Source organism: Meles meles, chromosome 14 (assembly GCF_922984935.1).
Source record: "Meles meles chromosome 14, mMelMel3.1 paternal haplotype, whole genome shotgun sequence".
In the NCBI taxonomy this organism is placed as follows: domain Eukaryota; kingdom Metazoa; phylum Chordata; class Mammalia; order Carnivora; family Mustelidae; genus Meles; species Meles meles.
Genome location: NC_060079.1, coordinates 23,312,652 through 23,328,165, shown reverse-complemented (window position 1 = coordinate 23,328,165; position 15,514 = coordinate 23,312,652). Strand labels below are relative to the sequence as shown.

Genomic DNA, 15,514 nt, shown 5'->3' with positions numbered 1-15,514 from the left:
TGAGCACAGAGCCTGACGTGGGGCTCGATCTCACGACCCTGAGATCATAACCTGAGCTGAAACCAAGAGTCAGACACTTAACTGACTGAGCCACCTAGGCACCCCTGAGAAGTTCTATTCTTTAGCATTAGTTTAGGCACGTGAAGAATGACAGATGGCTACCCCAGAGGAAAGGTATTATTAGGAGTTGGGTGTACAAACAACGGGCTGGGACTTCAGACCCTCAGTTCCACCCACCCTTACTCATTAAAGCGGGAGTAAATGGTGGGCACGGTATCTGGAGCATAAAAGATGTTCCATAATTTTGTTTGTTTGTTTGTTTAATGAATGAATGGGAGAACATTAACATTCTCCAGAACTGTGATTTGAGATATTAGCCAAATTTGCAGGTGAAAGATGCTATATTAAAATATGGGACATTATTGAAGGGACCCAACTGTATTTCTTTGCATCCTAATTGCAGTGCTTTAGCTAAGAAATTTTAAAGGAAGTTGCCATATGAATTATTACCATTTTTTTAACTGGCCATATGGAACAGAGAGAAAAGGCAAAAGAAGGAAGCTATTATTATTTGTGAAATGCCTTTTCTAGACTGAGCACGATGCGGGGGACTTCCGCATGTGCTCTCTTATAATTCACACAATAATATGAGCGTGGACTTTTTTTTTTTTTTTTTTTTTTACTATTTATTCATTCCTTTTTTCCTCTGTGTTTGCCCAATGCCTACGAAAAGAGCTTGGCACCGAGTAGATGCTCAATCCATACTTACTAAGTGAATAAGTGAGAAGCCAGAGGTCCACTGAGGGTACCACACAGCTAGTCAGCTGGTCAGACAGTGTGGTAGGCCCATATGCCCCCATAGTCAGAGCTCCTTCTGTTCGCTCTGTCCTTGAGTAGTTCACAAGATAGCAACAGGACAGCCCACCTACTCATCCCACTTGAAGTCAGTTAAGGCTTCCAAGCTCCTTATTCTTTATGTGAACAACAGAGAAAATAATCATTTTCCCATTGAACATGCAGAAGGGTGCCTTATGGTTGAGGGGGCATTTAGCTTAGATATTCCCATTTTATCCCTATGACAACCCTTCAAGGGCAGTTATGAGCATTAAATATAAAAATAGGGAAGAAAGAGCTTGGTCAACTATCAAGAGTCCTAAAAAATATATAAATAATTTTATATAAAATAAGCTATTATTAAAAAAACATCTAAGTACCATTTTGCCTATTTAATGGAGCATTTTCTTTTCTTAAAAAAGGAAAGGAGGTCTAGGTGTTTGAATTTCCAACCATACCTACAAGCGAGAAAACCAAGGGAAGAACTCCAGAAGAATAGATCCCAATAGGGACATTAGTTTCTCAACGCGGGATGGTTTCCGACTCTGGCTCTGGGCCCTGTCAAGCCCTTCCTTCTGATACGTGAGAAAATGAATCTGGCTGCAGAAGCTATTTATCAGCTCCATCCAGGCCAGGAAACCTGAGGAGTGATCTTGCAAATCCACTGAAACCTGATTGTTTCCCAGCCTTTGTTCCCGTTGGGATCAGTCTTCCAGATTTCATTCCAAAGCCACACCAGCGACTGTTGGAAGAAGCTGGCCTCTGTCACCAAGGTGACCTCTTCAGCTTCAACTGCTGCCAGCCAGCTCATCAAAGTGGCCAACAGGCATTCATTGTCCCATCCTTCCAGACACCGTTTGCCAAGGATTCTGCCCGCCCCTGCACCTGTACCCCTCCTGGGAGAAGGGCGACAATGACTGAGGACTGTCTCAGGCATTTGCTTCCACTTAGAGCCACCAAGACTGGCCTCAGATAATCTTACCCGATAAGACAGCGCGAGATAACTGTGGAGGGCATCAAGGTTTTCAATAAACTCCGTGAGGTTTCCGCCCAGTGTCCGTAACATCCTGTCGTAGCCAGACATCTTACAGAATTTAAAGAAGTATTCTCCAAAGAGTTTCAGAATGGCTTCCATGGACACGCCTGTGGAACCCAAAGCATAGCCCCAAAATAAAAGCACCTGCAAAGTGTTCATTCTCATTTGGGCGGTCTTCCTTGAGCTCCAAAGCATTCACATCCTGCCCATGAGACACGTTACTGAGCAGCTTCCAAAGTGTTCACTTTCCACAGTGAGGAAGCCAATGAGTTCTGACACAGGAACATGAGATTCTTCTAACCCTCCTCCCAGTCTTCTCTGTGGTCCCCAACGCATAAATTCCTCTACAGTCCCGAAGCAACAGCTTCCCATCCCTATACTGGCTGACTCTGGCTTCCAGAGCCAAGTTCACTCTGGGCAGGGCTGTGTATGGCCCCCTCCAATCTCCCCTACTACTGCTAGACATCTTTAAAGACGATGGCTTGTAAATGAAATGAAAAGCTATCTCTGAGAAAGAACTAATACTACAGCTAAGAAATAATACGGATGAACCTATCTCGATTTACCCAGAAAATGATGCCGAATGCTTGCAATGATCTCCCCTTTTCCTCTTGTCCTCTCCCCATCCCGGTTTCCCCATAAGGGTGTAGTTTGCACACCGCATCCTCCATAAAGATTTCTCTGACTAGCCCACGTCACACTGGGTACTCTTCCTAAGGTACTTCTTCCCAACTGTGAAATTCCTGAGAGGCACTGACCTCATTCTACACATTTTCTGTGCCAGACACAGGTAGGGGCTCGATAAAGACCTGAAGGTATATTGGTGGTCTTTGCTGGGTTTGCTGCCACTGTCTGCCCCATTGCAACAGACAGAATGTGACTGTTTGCTTTATAGAAGCAGAAGTCTTTATTAAAGAAATTTTATAGTTCCTGAAACACTCATTAATCATTAAGTACTCATTAATCAAACTCATCAATTATTTTTCTCGGCACATGCTGAAACCTTGTAAGCTAGCTAATCTTATTATCATGTCCCCTTTTTGAAATTGAGAGTCGTCTTTGTAAATGGACCTAAACTAGAGGCAGAAGTTCTAACTCTAAATTCGTTGATTTCTTTTTCTTTTCTTTTTTTTTTTAAGATTTTACTTATTTATTTGACAGAGAGAGAGAGTGCAAGCAGGGGGAGCAGCAGGCAGAGGGAGAGGGAGAAGCAGGCTCTCTGCTGAGCGGGGAGCCTAATGCAGGATTCCATCCTAGGACCCCGGCATCATGACCTAAGCCAAAGGCAGACACTTAATCGACTGAGCCTGCCAGGTGCTCTGCATTCACTGATTTCTATACCACATCCACCAGTCTCTAGAGCAGCAAAAAAACAAAAGTTCTCCTCAAGAGTAAGGACTGCTGGGGCGCCTGGGTGGCTCAGTGGTTTAAGCCGCTGCCTTCAGCTCAGGTCATGATCTCAGGGTCCTGGGATCGAGTCCCGCATTGGGCTCTCTGCTCGGCAGGGAGCCTGCTTCCCTCTCACTCTCTCTGCCTGCCTCTCTGCCTACTTGTGATCTCTCTCTGTCAAATAAATAAATAAAATCTTTAAAAAAAAAAGAGTAAGGACTGCTTATGGGTTGTCATCACTGAGACAGGACATCCCTTGATGCTGGTGGCCTGGTGTGTCTGTGAAAGAACATTCTCTTATTTCCTGTGACATGGCGACTCTGGGAGGTCTTGGGGGCTGAGACAAGGTCTGGAATGCCCAGGCTCACAGGAGACCTGCGGAATTTACAATCACCACAATCCCTGGCTGGATCCTTGCAGGGCTCTGTGGTGCTCTGGCTGAATCTGGAATTCCCACCAAGGGGCTTTCCTGGTCTCTTGAGCTGAAGGACAATTCCTGCAGGGGTGGCAGGGAATCAGAGGAGGCCTGGGCACTTCCCAGCCTCTGTTTGCTTCTTGAGATGATCAGAGAAGCAGATTCTCTATGGCTCATTGTTCACACCCAGACTCTTGGGCAGAAAATTGTTCTGTAATCTGAGCAGGAGAGAGCCCTGTTCTGAATTGGTCTGGTCTTACCAAGGGTGAGTTACACGTACATTCCAAAAATATATTACCCAGGTCTTTTGAATCAAGACAAAGCTTGGGACAGGAGGGTAGAGGGTGGGGATGGCTTGTGTTAATTGCCTCTTTTGGGTTCTCTGCTTCTGGGTCCATCCCGAATTGGATGCAGGCAGACTTATCTATAAGAGCAATCAAGGGCCACCTGCTAAGCCGCAAAGAACTGAAATAAATTCCACTCAAGTCCTTTCCATTGCTTATGAGCCCCTGGGAGAAGAAACTGAAAAGTGCACGGACAGGTGTGGAACCATTCTTTCCTCTTTCCCCCTCCCCCTCCCTCCCTGCTAAATCTGGCTGATGCAAGCTGAGAAAAAACAGCTGTGCTGTGTGTCTCGCGGGCTGGAGTGCTGAGCAGGTGCATCCTGTTACCTGCCAGGAAAGCACAGATCCCAGAGACCTCCTTCTCCCAGGAACCATGCTCAGGAGGACAGGGCTGTCGGCAAACCAAGCAAGGTATAGTCAAGTGACAGTGGCATCCTTGTGTAGAAAGACTATCTGATTTTTCTCTTAAATCTGGAAACCTCCAAAAATCCATGAAGATGTTTGTTCCAGACCCTGGCTATTTTGTTCCTGGGCACCCAGCTCTATTCATAGGGGAGGCCGGCTGGTTCAGAGACCAATGGTGCTTGAACACAGATCTCGAGTTTGGGTGCGGCCTCTTCCAACGTGCTGGGTCTGGGGCTTCTTCTCGGATTTCTGGTTGAGAGAGCTTGTCTAGCAGAGCGCAGGTCACTTTTAAAAACCAGTGTTTTAAAAACATTGTGTTGTGTTGTTACACAGTTTCAGCTCAGTGAATTTAGGATTCCATGAGTCCTCTAAGTCACAGGGAGTCAGGGAAAAATAGGAAATGGCAAGAAAATGAGAAAACTGAAAGAGCCATAGGTGCCTTCACATATTTTTTGATGGTGCAAAGGAGAATCTGTAGTATGCTTAGTATTTTATCTTTTGTGTAACAGATGAGGGGAAATACGGAAATATGCATTTATCTGTTTATTTGTGCAATATGAAACACCAGAAGGATAAACCAGGGACTTTTGGCATTGCTTACCTACAGGGCATTGGTGGGAATGACGTAGCGAGGTTAGAAAAATTGTGGAGGGTGGGGGACTGACATTGCTCTGAGCATAACTTTTTGGACAGTTCTGGTTTGGGGAATCATGTTAATGACTCATATACTGAAAATAAAGAAAATAAATACAGTATAAATAAGGATAGGGAACGCTCCGAGATACAATTCAAACAGAAACAGATTAACAGAACAGTATTGTAACAGAACAGTTTTGAATAATCTAATTACCCAGGGGAAAAAACCCCAGTAACATCTGAACATAGTATTTACACTGCTCGGTCTTTAGGCTAAGCCCAAAACCAAACAAACGAACAAAAAATTATAAACAAATATTTAACTGTAGTTAGTAGGTTTCCTTCCCACAATGGTGTTGGTAAACAATTCTGAAACGACTTTCTGAACATTTGAGGATTAAGGGTATATAAGTAAATATATTGTAAAAAGTGGGGAACAAGTTCCTCACTGTATGAGAAGGCAGTTACAGTTATGGAAGGGGAAAGAACAGAATGAAGTCTGTGAGGTAGATTAGCAAATCTACCATAATAAGACAGTAAGACTCATCATGGTATTAGATGGACGGATGGAGGGATGGATAGATCTATTGATCAATTGATCAGGGTGTGTGTGTGTGGTCAGAGCTCCTTGGAGAAACAGTAGATTTCAGAGCTGGGGCAGGGAAGGGCTAAGACAAGCCTATAACATCTAGTCATCTCAGAAACTAAAGAAATAACAAAAGAATCAAAAGGACAAAGAGTCCAGCTTAAAGGGGCTCCCACTGGTTCAATCTTGGAGAATCTGAGCATCAAAAGAAATAACAAAATCAATAGGATCATATTAACATAATCAATAACATAACATAATCAATAGGTTATGATCACAGGATCATAACCTATTTAAAAAATAATAGTCAAGGGCTTATATTGATATAAATAAATGGGGAAGGGGGAAAATCCTTTCTTTCCCAGTAGAAATCCCACTAATAAACATAAAAGGAACAATATACCATTTGGCCACCACCGTATAATGGTTTCAGGCAAGAATCACCAATGAGTACTAAAACTGGGGAGGGAGGAGTTTGAGAAGCAACTAGATATTTGCATAGTCTTAAAGTACCTTCTCACAAACTACTGATTACAAAGGGAAAGACAGGACCCGTGTGGTAGAGAAACCTGGGGACAATGGGACAAAAGGACATCATATGCCCCCTGCTACAATGACCTGGGAAGGACAAAACATCCCTTCTGTGGTCTTCCCACAAAGAAAGCACAATGTGAATTGAATCAAGAGGAAATATCAGATAATCCTGAGTTGAGGGCATCCTACAAAATAGCTGACCGGAATTTGCCAAAGATAGCAATGTTACAAAACCCAAAGAAAGATCTAGGAACTTTTCCAGATGTCAGAAAACGGAAGAGATGTGACAACTTCCGCAGTCCAAGGTTTTCTTTGTTCTAAGGGATGTCAAGGAGTCAACTGGAAAAAATCTCAATAATGTCTGTAGGTTACGTAATAGCCCTACATACACGTTCATTTCCCCAGTTTGGTAGTTGTATTACAGTTACGTAAGAGAATTTTTAGGGCTAACGAGAGATCATATCTGCAACGTACTAACGATTCAGGGGGAAAAAATTACAGATAGAGAAGGATGGATCCAATACAGTAAAATGTAAACATTTGGGGTATATGGATAAAAAGTAAATGGGAATTCTTCATGCTGTTCTTGCAAACCTCCTGTGAGTTTGAAATTATGTCAAAATAGAAGTTTTTGCTGATTGTCCTAAAAAGACCTTAGTAAATCTAATACAAAAAGACCACAAAGACCACATTTATTCATGGCCAGCTGAGATACAGCTGGATTCTGGGCCTCTGTAATATTATGAATTTTGTTAGGTATAATCAAGGCATTATGATTATGTTTTTAAAATGTCTTTATCTTGTTAGAGACTCATACTGAAATATTTATGGGTAGAATTATGGGAAACCTGAGATTTGCTTTAAAACATTCCAGCAAAAACAAAACCAGAAAAAGGGTGGAGGGACCAGAGAGATGGAACAAGATTGGTGAAATATTAATAATTATCGAAGCTGGGGGAGGGACACACGTGCTTGAGAATACAGTTCTGTGTGTGTGTGTGTGTGTGTGAGAGAGAGAGAGAGAGAGACTAAAAGGGTTGTTTTTTGTTGTTGTTTTAATGGAAGGCTTTTTGGCTGGCAGGAAAATCACTATCAGGAAGGTCCATTTTCTAGATGTTTGGCTCCCCAGAGAGATATGGAGCCTTTGAAGTAGGTTTTCAATTGGAATGATGTCTAAACTCAACTTTTCTGACTTAACAAGCCTGGATCTTCGGCATCACCGGGAAATGTTACTTCTTCCTGGGTGATGGCTCAAGGGACTGGAAAGAGCAGAGGCGGGCTGTCCAGGGTGGAGGACATGATACCTGCCAAATGCTGCGTGAGGGCAGATGGGCAGAGGAAGGCCACAGAGCCACAGCTGTCTGTGCTGGGCCTTCTGGACACAGGGCCCACTCGGGGCCGCACCCCCAAGACCCCTGCCCACCTCCCATCGCCTGGATACAGGGAACAAGAGCTATTCCTCATAGTGACCCACCCGAGGGGCCCAGAGAAGCATGTGCTCTCCCACAAGACAGGGACATGTGTGCAGTACATTTTAGAAAATTTTCCGTTGAAAATGGGTAATTTTTTCCCCAAGGCTAATGTAGCCAAAGGAATAAGCTCCTGATATCTGGAAAGAGTCATTCACCTAGAATATTCTCCTTCTCAAATAACATCACCAAAGCCAGGCCTGAGATAATAGGAGAAATCTTGTGTGAGTAGAAGGAAGGAGCTTAAGAAAAGCAGGAGGGGCGACTGCGTGGCTCAGTGGACTAAGTGTCTACCCTCCGTGGCTCAGGTCGTGATCCCAGGGCTCTGAGATCCATCCCCCAGCCTGCCTCTCCCTCTCCTTCTGCCCCTCCCCAGCTCTGTAGCTCTCCCCACCCACCCACCTTGTCAAGCTCACACTCTTGTTAGGGTTCTCTCTCTCTCTCTCAAATAAATAAAATCATTAAAAAAAAAAAGAAAAGAAAAGCAGAAAACAGTTACCCATGTGAGTACCACAGTTTGCAAGGAGGAAACAGACTTTAAACTGGGAGGGTGGGGGTCCAGAGGTAGCAGGACTGTTCACCAGCCTACAGAGGAAGACCAACTGCGCCATAGACGACACCAGCTCAGGCGGGAGGCCCTCCACAGCAGATCACGAGCTGCCTACTTCCCAGCAAACTTGGGAGCAGAGCCTTGGCCCAGCCAGGGACCTCCCAGGTAGGACCGGGGGAGGGGGACAGGCGAGGGTCTGCTCTGTGAAGTATCTGCTCTGGATGAGGTGCTTGACTTGCGGTACTGTACTTCAACTTTATGATGGGCCCTCTGACGTAGGGCCCGTGGGTGTCATGGCTGCTTACCGATGGGGAGTTTGGCCCAGGTTATGTTAGTTATTAGGCTATGGTACACAGCTGGGGGTTCACCCCAGTCCATCTGATCCCAAAGTCCTTGCTAGAGAGACCATGCCCACCAGTCATCAGCTGCTTGGAGCTGTGTGCTTGGAAACTGGGCTCAGAACCCGCATGCAAGAGGTCAAGTCCTCAGCCTTGGGGGCATGGTGGAGGGGGAATCACCTTTCCGGGGCAACTGATTCCCCCTCAGAGGGTCACGGTAAAGATCAAACATCATAATGCCGGATTTGGGGACTTTGTAAATTTTACATTGTTGTTCTTACCTTAAAAGAGGCAAGCGCCGAGAAGGCAAAGTTGGCATTTGCCGCTTGCTAACTGTTGAAACGTGTTGGACTGTTGGTCTCTTAGCAAGCAGAGTCTAGACTGACACAGCTGCGCCAAATGGCTGTTGCGTACTGTTTCGCATTTTGTCACTTCAGATCACTAATAACCTACTTACACACTAAGTAGGTACTTATTCATACCCAGAACAATTCCTTATGCAATGCTTAACCTGCCATCTGGTCCCATCCCGAATTCTGCTCATTGAAAGCACAGAGCTATGCAGGGGCAGAGTGGTCTGGAAAAGTCCCAACAATTTGCTTAAAGGTAGGGAAATTGCATTCTGGAGTTCACTTGGAAAGCAAAGTATTGACTAGTGGTAACTGAGCGCGCTTTTTTCCTTTGTCTGAGGGAAGAATTTGTCTCAACGGACCAGTGTATTTTGTTAAACAGTTAAATATCCTTCCTTTGGGGGCACCTGGGTGCCTCAGATGGTTAAGCATCTGCCTTCAGCTCAGGTCATGGTCTCCAGATCCTGGGATGGAGCCCCATGTCAGGCTCCCAGCTCAGCAGGGAGTCTACTTCTCCGTCTCCCTCTGCCTCTCCCCCTGCTTGTGCTCTCTCTGTCTCTCTGTCTCTCAAATAAATAAATCTTAAAAAAAAAAAAAAAAAGTCCCTCCTGTGGACCACCTTCTGGCAGGCCATGCTCTCTCTGATTCATGGAATATATACATCAGTGTGTGTGTGTGTGTATTTATGTGCATGTATATATTGAGAGAGAGAGAGAGAGAGAGAAACCTACAATCCATATTTCCCAGAGCTTCCTGATTCCAAGACGCCTGCATGTTATTTACTCAATTTGCATCCCACCTTTTTCTTTTAAAGATTTTATTTATTTTTCTGTTAGAGAGCACAAGCAGAGGGAGCAGAAAGCAGAAGGAAAAGCAGGCTCCCACTGAGCAAGGAGCCTGATGCGGGGCTTGATCCCAGGACCTCAAGATCATGACCTGAGCCACCCAGGCATCCCACACCCCAACTTTTCATTTGAAAACACACTCACCATACTTATATGCACCTTGGTATAGGCCAAGAGATGTTACTGAGATAAGCAACAAGAAGTTAGAGGGGACTCACAGTGAAAGACTCTGGCTTTTGGTAGAAAGCCCCACACATTATAAAGTCTATAAAATCATTGCTGCTTCCAAATGTATTGGTTGGTTTGGAACTATGAAAGCCTGAGGGGCAGGCGTGGGAAGACATCTCTGTGCGAACAGAACGGCCACCCCCAGCAGTGTTCACAATCACACACACTTACAGAATGGCCTGGGCATGATGTCAGACGCAGGAGATAGTTCTTTCTGGGGATGTGAAAACTTTCTCAAGTTCCTGCTTGTCTGCTCGGGCTGCTGTCACAATATACTATGAGCTGGCAGCTTTACCACAGAAATTCAGTTATTCCGAATTCTGGAAGCCTGACGTGCGAGATTCAAGTGCCAGTGTGGTCAGGTTCTAGAGAGGTCTCTTTCTGGCTTCTCACCATGTCCTCACATGATTGGGGCTGGGGATGTGTGTATGAAAGAGAGAGGAGACACATGCCCATGCTTCCTGAGAGAGAGTGCTAACTGTCTGAGACCTCTTCCTACGAGGGCACTAATCCCATCATAAGGTTCCACCTTCGTGACCTCAGGGGAACCCCATTATCTCCCAAAAGCCCCGTCTCCAGATACCATCACATCGGGGGTTTGGGCTTCAACATATGAATCTGGTGGGGGTTGAATATAATTTGATAAATAGTAGTTCCCAAGTAAAAAGGGATTTGAGAAATCTTGACATTCCATTCTAGAGAATTCCATTCTAGAGAATGGAATGACAATCCATTCTCTAGAGCCTTAGGTGACAAAACTGATTTTGTAAAGGGTAGATAGTATTTTCAGTTTTCCAGGTCTCTGCTACAACGCTTCAACTCTGCCACGAAAGCTCAAAACAGCCAGAGACAAGATGTCAACACATGAGCCCAGCTGAGTTCCCATAAAATTTTGCTTACGAAACAGGCAGGGAGCCAGATTTGGCCCAGGGGCTCTGTATGGTTTACCAAGCACTGCTCAGAATGGGCCCAGAACATTATACTATAGCCATTTAAGGCAAACACCAAAGCTCAGCCCTACTTTTAAGGGGCAACAGCCAGAGACACCAAACCTCGAAATGTCCCTGCCCCCCTTCAGATGCAGTTGACATCCTCTGAGGACCTCCTTTTGGGCCCCGGATGTTGCTGAGGGCCTCATGTTTCTTGTCTCCTTCATCCCTTCCTTCCCATGACCATTTGAAGTCAGTAGGATTTCTTTTCGAGGAGGAGAGCAACGCTCCATGAATTTCTATCCCTGGCCCAAGGTCACATCAGAAACCAATCCCAGGCACTCCTAGAATGTGGACTAGATGCCCTCTTGGCAGAGGGCTTGGAACCAAACTGAGCCTGCTTGATGTAGCCACTACTGTCTCCTGCTTCTGGGAAGCCTTGGAAGAAAATCAAAGAAAGGGTGAAGGAGAGCTTCATCCCACCTTCCAGTTCAAGCTCTGCTGCTCTTGTATTTCCTAAGCTCTGTCAAAACTCCAGCTTTTGGGTCAAGTCTAGAGTCGATTTTTATTCCTTCTGTGGGAGAAAAGGAACCGGACACTCCCCCAACTTAGCTGGGAAAAGGCCCAGCAGCCCCCACTCAGAATCAGGGCCGGCCTGCCAGACTGGGTGAGGGCTGGGCCTTGCCTATGAGCAGATCAGAATAAGGAAGGCGTCTGCCCACACGGTTTGAAAAGCATATATAATGTCATAATCGCATGTTCTAAAATATTAAAAAGCAATGTTTAAGACAACAATCTCTTTGGCAGGTGTGTTAAACAAGAAGGCCCAGAGGCTCACTCTGGTGTGGGCGAGCTGTGGTGTGAAGGCAAGAAGGCTGCTGCCTAGGAGGTGAGCTGGGTCTCGAAGGTTCGTCTCCAGGCTCCCAGCCCAGGGTGGGCGGCCCCGCACTCTGGAGAGTACACACACTGGGGTCAGACTCCTCCTGAAATCCTGACTCTACCCACTTTTGGATAGCCCAAGCCCAACGTCCATTTCCCCTGGCATCAGCTGTTAGGGAGGCAGAGGGGTTGGGGCTCCATAAAAGGTTAGACGGGGTAGAGCTGCGGTTCACAGGTGCCACTGATGTTCCCCAGATCCTGGCCTGTCTTCTTCCTAGAAACTCTCTCTGTGAACCTCTTTGGAAGGGGGAGGGGTGGTGGGCGCTCATCTGTGATTCTGAGACGCCACGTGGGCCCTGTCTCTCCCCGTCCCCTGCCTGCCTCCAAGGACCACTAGAGAACAAGGCAGGCTGCGCTGGCTGCTCCTGGAACCCGAGCTCCAGGAGCTGCAGGAGCCAGTGAACGTTTCACTCTGGTACCTGATGTCCAGGCTCGGACACAACCTTGTATCATTCTGTTAGGAGGTGTAGCTGGCAGGTGACCAGGAGCTCAGCTCCCTGAGTCTCACAAGCTTCCTTCTCCCAGCTTGGAGGACACATGGGACTTCTCCCCGCTGCAGATACCTGAATGGTTTTCTGCCTCTGGGGAACGACCAGGAGCATGAGCAGAGACACAGATGTCAATCAAATTGCCAGGGGGAAACAAGGGGGAAAATCGTGTGCATGGGGTTAAAGCTGGCACAATTTTTTTAATCAGAGAATTTTCCTAATAGTCAGAAAAAAGATAATAAACTCAGGGCCTCACCCAACATGACCACTTTATGCATCTACGTTCTGGGGAAGCTGCCTTTCTCTGCGGGCTTCACATTAACTAACCACCCCAGCGTGTTCCCTAGAACACGTGCTGGGATGGTCACTGGGTGCCTGGGGCAGAATTTTACCTGCAGCCACCCCTGGAGGAGGTCCCAAGGACAGAAGGCCAACTTGCAGGACCCTCAGAGACTCCATGACAAACAGGTGGAAACCACAGCTGCCTGAGCCCCCAGGCGCTGCACGGGATCCAGCCCTCAGCCATGTTTCCAACAATTCTGTCCCAGGGTCTTGTGCCAGGCGAGCAAGCTGACACAGGGTCCGCCTGCAGTAATCCCTAGATGCCATCTCACCACGACCCAAGGCCACGGTGCCTATAGGAGTAGCCTAAGGAAGTTCATCTGGGACCAGAAGAGGACGTTGTCAAAGAACCCGGAAGCACTAGGGGACTCTCTCAGCTTTTGGCACCCAGCCTGGAGCCTGGAACAGTAGAAACTCCTTCCTCTCTAGGCCCCAGCTCCATGCTGGTAAGAAGGAACGGTAAAGGAAAGGAGGGTGTGCTGGTTTGAAGTGTCCCCCAAAACCCATATCTCCTTGCAACCTCCAAATGTAACCGTATTTAGAAACAGGAAATTAATACAGAGAGAAGGAAGGAAGGAAAGAAGGAAAGAAATACATTTTGAGAGCTTATGCCAGATAGCACCTCTGACATTTTCGCATGTGTCATCGAATCTAATCCTCAAAATAACTCTGGCAGGTAGATATTATTAGTCTCATAGATCGATGAGAAAACTGTAACCAAGTAAGTAACTTGTCTTCAGTCATTAAACTAGAAAGAGGCAGGACTGTATTCTCTCTCTGTCCTGAAGCACTCCCCATCGGGCCTGGGGAGCGAGCAGGTTAATATAATAAGCCATCCCTTGCTGCTACGTCCATGTGAGGAATCATCCAGGAAGTACAAGTGCATTGTAAGTGGAACCATGCACAATGGGCCCCCCATTACGACCCATGGCAGAGCAGGTGGGGAAGAAGGCCCTCAGCACCCCCCCCCACAAATACACCAGCTCTGTTTCCAGATAAACACAAGCATGGTTGGCCTAAGAGGATTCCCAGAGCTGTTCCCCCGACACCTGGAGGTAGTCACGGTGATACATTTCAAAGGTATGACTATCTCTGTCAAGGCCATCATCAAGGCCAGGCATGAGAGTGCTGATACAGATGCTGACACTGAGAGGGACCCTCACAATTTTTGTCTGTAAGAAGCTCAAGGCTACTCAAATGGAAAGGGTACGTGACAGGATGAGGGCAGGTCCTAAATCCCATGCAACCAGGGGACTTATAAGAAGAGGGAGATTTGGACATAGAGACATAGACACATGGTGGGGAAGATTGCACGGGAGGATGGAAGCAGGGAGCGGAGTTACGCTGCTCTAGGGAACACCTGGACCACCAGAACACTGCACATTTTCCACTCGCTAAAACGTGTCTGTAACCCCAAAATCAGTACCACCGAGCATTTGCAGTCTTTCAGGAGCAGGTGCAGAGAAGCAAAAACTCTTCGTCCCCTAGCGCATGCATTCCTAGATAAGGTCAAATGAGGCAGTGCTCTGCGTCCTTGTCTCCTTTCTCATACTGTACATTAAGTGTCCTTTTTGCAATCCATTTTGCATGCTGTTTTACACATTTGTGCTTTTTTTGCTGGTGGTGCGCTGCTGAAAATATCCCAAGAGCAGCATTGAAGGGCTGCCTCATGCTCTAAGTACGAGAAGGGTGTGATGTGCCTTTCAGACAAAAGATGTGTGTTAGAGAAGCTTCGTTCAGGTGTGAGTCATGGTGCTCCTGCCCACAGGTCCAATACTAATGATATATATGAAATAAGGGGTCTTGAAACAGAAACACACAAAACAAGGATCTATAGTTAGAACCTGAGCAATGGCTCAAGATTGCTAACTCTGTGTTCGCCGGGTCTTAACAGAGCAGGATGGAGGATGAAAACTAGTTGTACTGTGTGATGGCATCCCTAAGAAACCCCGACAAGCCCTCTTCCTCCTTACCCAGAACTCTGCAGGCCTCTTGGATGAGTTTGATGGTGATGATGTCATCATACACCGTGTAAGTCATGAAGGCGTCTTGCACTTCGGCAGAGGCTCTGAAAGAGAAATCATGGGGCAATGAAAACCCAGTGCTGGAGCTCTGCCTCAAGCATATACCCACTGACCGAGGAAGATATGAGAGAGCAAGAACACTCGTGATCACCAGGAATGGGAGGTCGTGGAAGAAGTCTTCCCGGACCCCAGTTTGGGCCAAGAGCTCTCTTCTCAAGGATCCACAGTAGACTACGTGTTTCCTTAGTTGGTGTCAAGTCTCTCCTCTGGACTGTGCTCCTTGAGCATGGGCTTGTGACTTACATTGATCTTTGAACCCCCAGCAGGAGGTGCTGTACTGGGCACACGTTAAGAACCCAGTACACGCTAGTGAACACGGAGCTCGGCGGTCCCGGAGCCTCATTCTCTGAAGCAACTAGAGCAGCTGCTTGAGAGTCTCACTGTTTCAAAATGTGGTTAGCTATGTTTTAGGAGTTATGGATGGACTTTAGTCTTCTAGTGATTAGCCAAACCCAGTGAAAAGTGACTTAACCTGGGAGTCACCCTCTTGGCTCTTTCCTTGTGTGAACCATTCAACTGCAGTTACCAATTCCGGCAAGTCAGGGGACAGGAGGCTGGGCAGGGAGTGCTTCCTGGGAAAGGGAGGTTCCGCTGAGACTGAAGGATGGATAGGCAAAGACGAGCATTCTGGACAGAGCGAAGAGGCTCCAAGGCGGCAAAGAGAATGTTTGAAGAATCAAGAAAAATACAAAACATTCGAGTGTATCCCAGCTCACTTTACAGAATCTCAGAATTGGTAGAAGTGTGACATTTCCTAATTGTCCAATTCCCCA

The 15,514-nt window shown here is 46.5% G+C and overlaps 1 protein-coding gene across 1 annotated transcript in view; it reads right to left on the bottom strand.

The window, feature by feature from the left end:
- Positions 1–14,712, bottom strand: part of LOC123925073 (guanylate cyclase soluble subunit beta-2-like) — a 44,103-nt gene extending 29,391 nt beyond the window's left edge. The window contains exons 1-2 of the mRNA XM_045978195.1: positions 14,631–14,712; positions 1,817–1,977 (exon numbers count right to left, since the gene is read on the bottom strand). Coding sequence (XP_045834151.1) covers positions 1,817–1,977; positions 14,631–14,697 — 228 coding nt within the window. The 5' untranslated portion in view covers positions 14,698–14,712. The remainder of the gene's footprint in view (positions 1–1,816; positions 1,978–14,630) is intronic.
- Between the last annotated feature and the right edge of the window lie 802 nt (positions 14,713–15,514).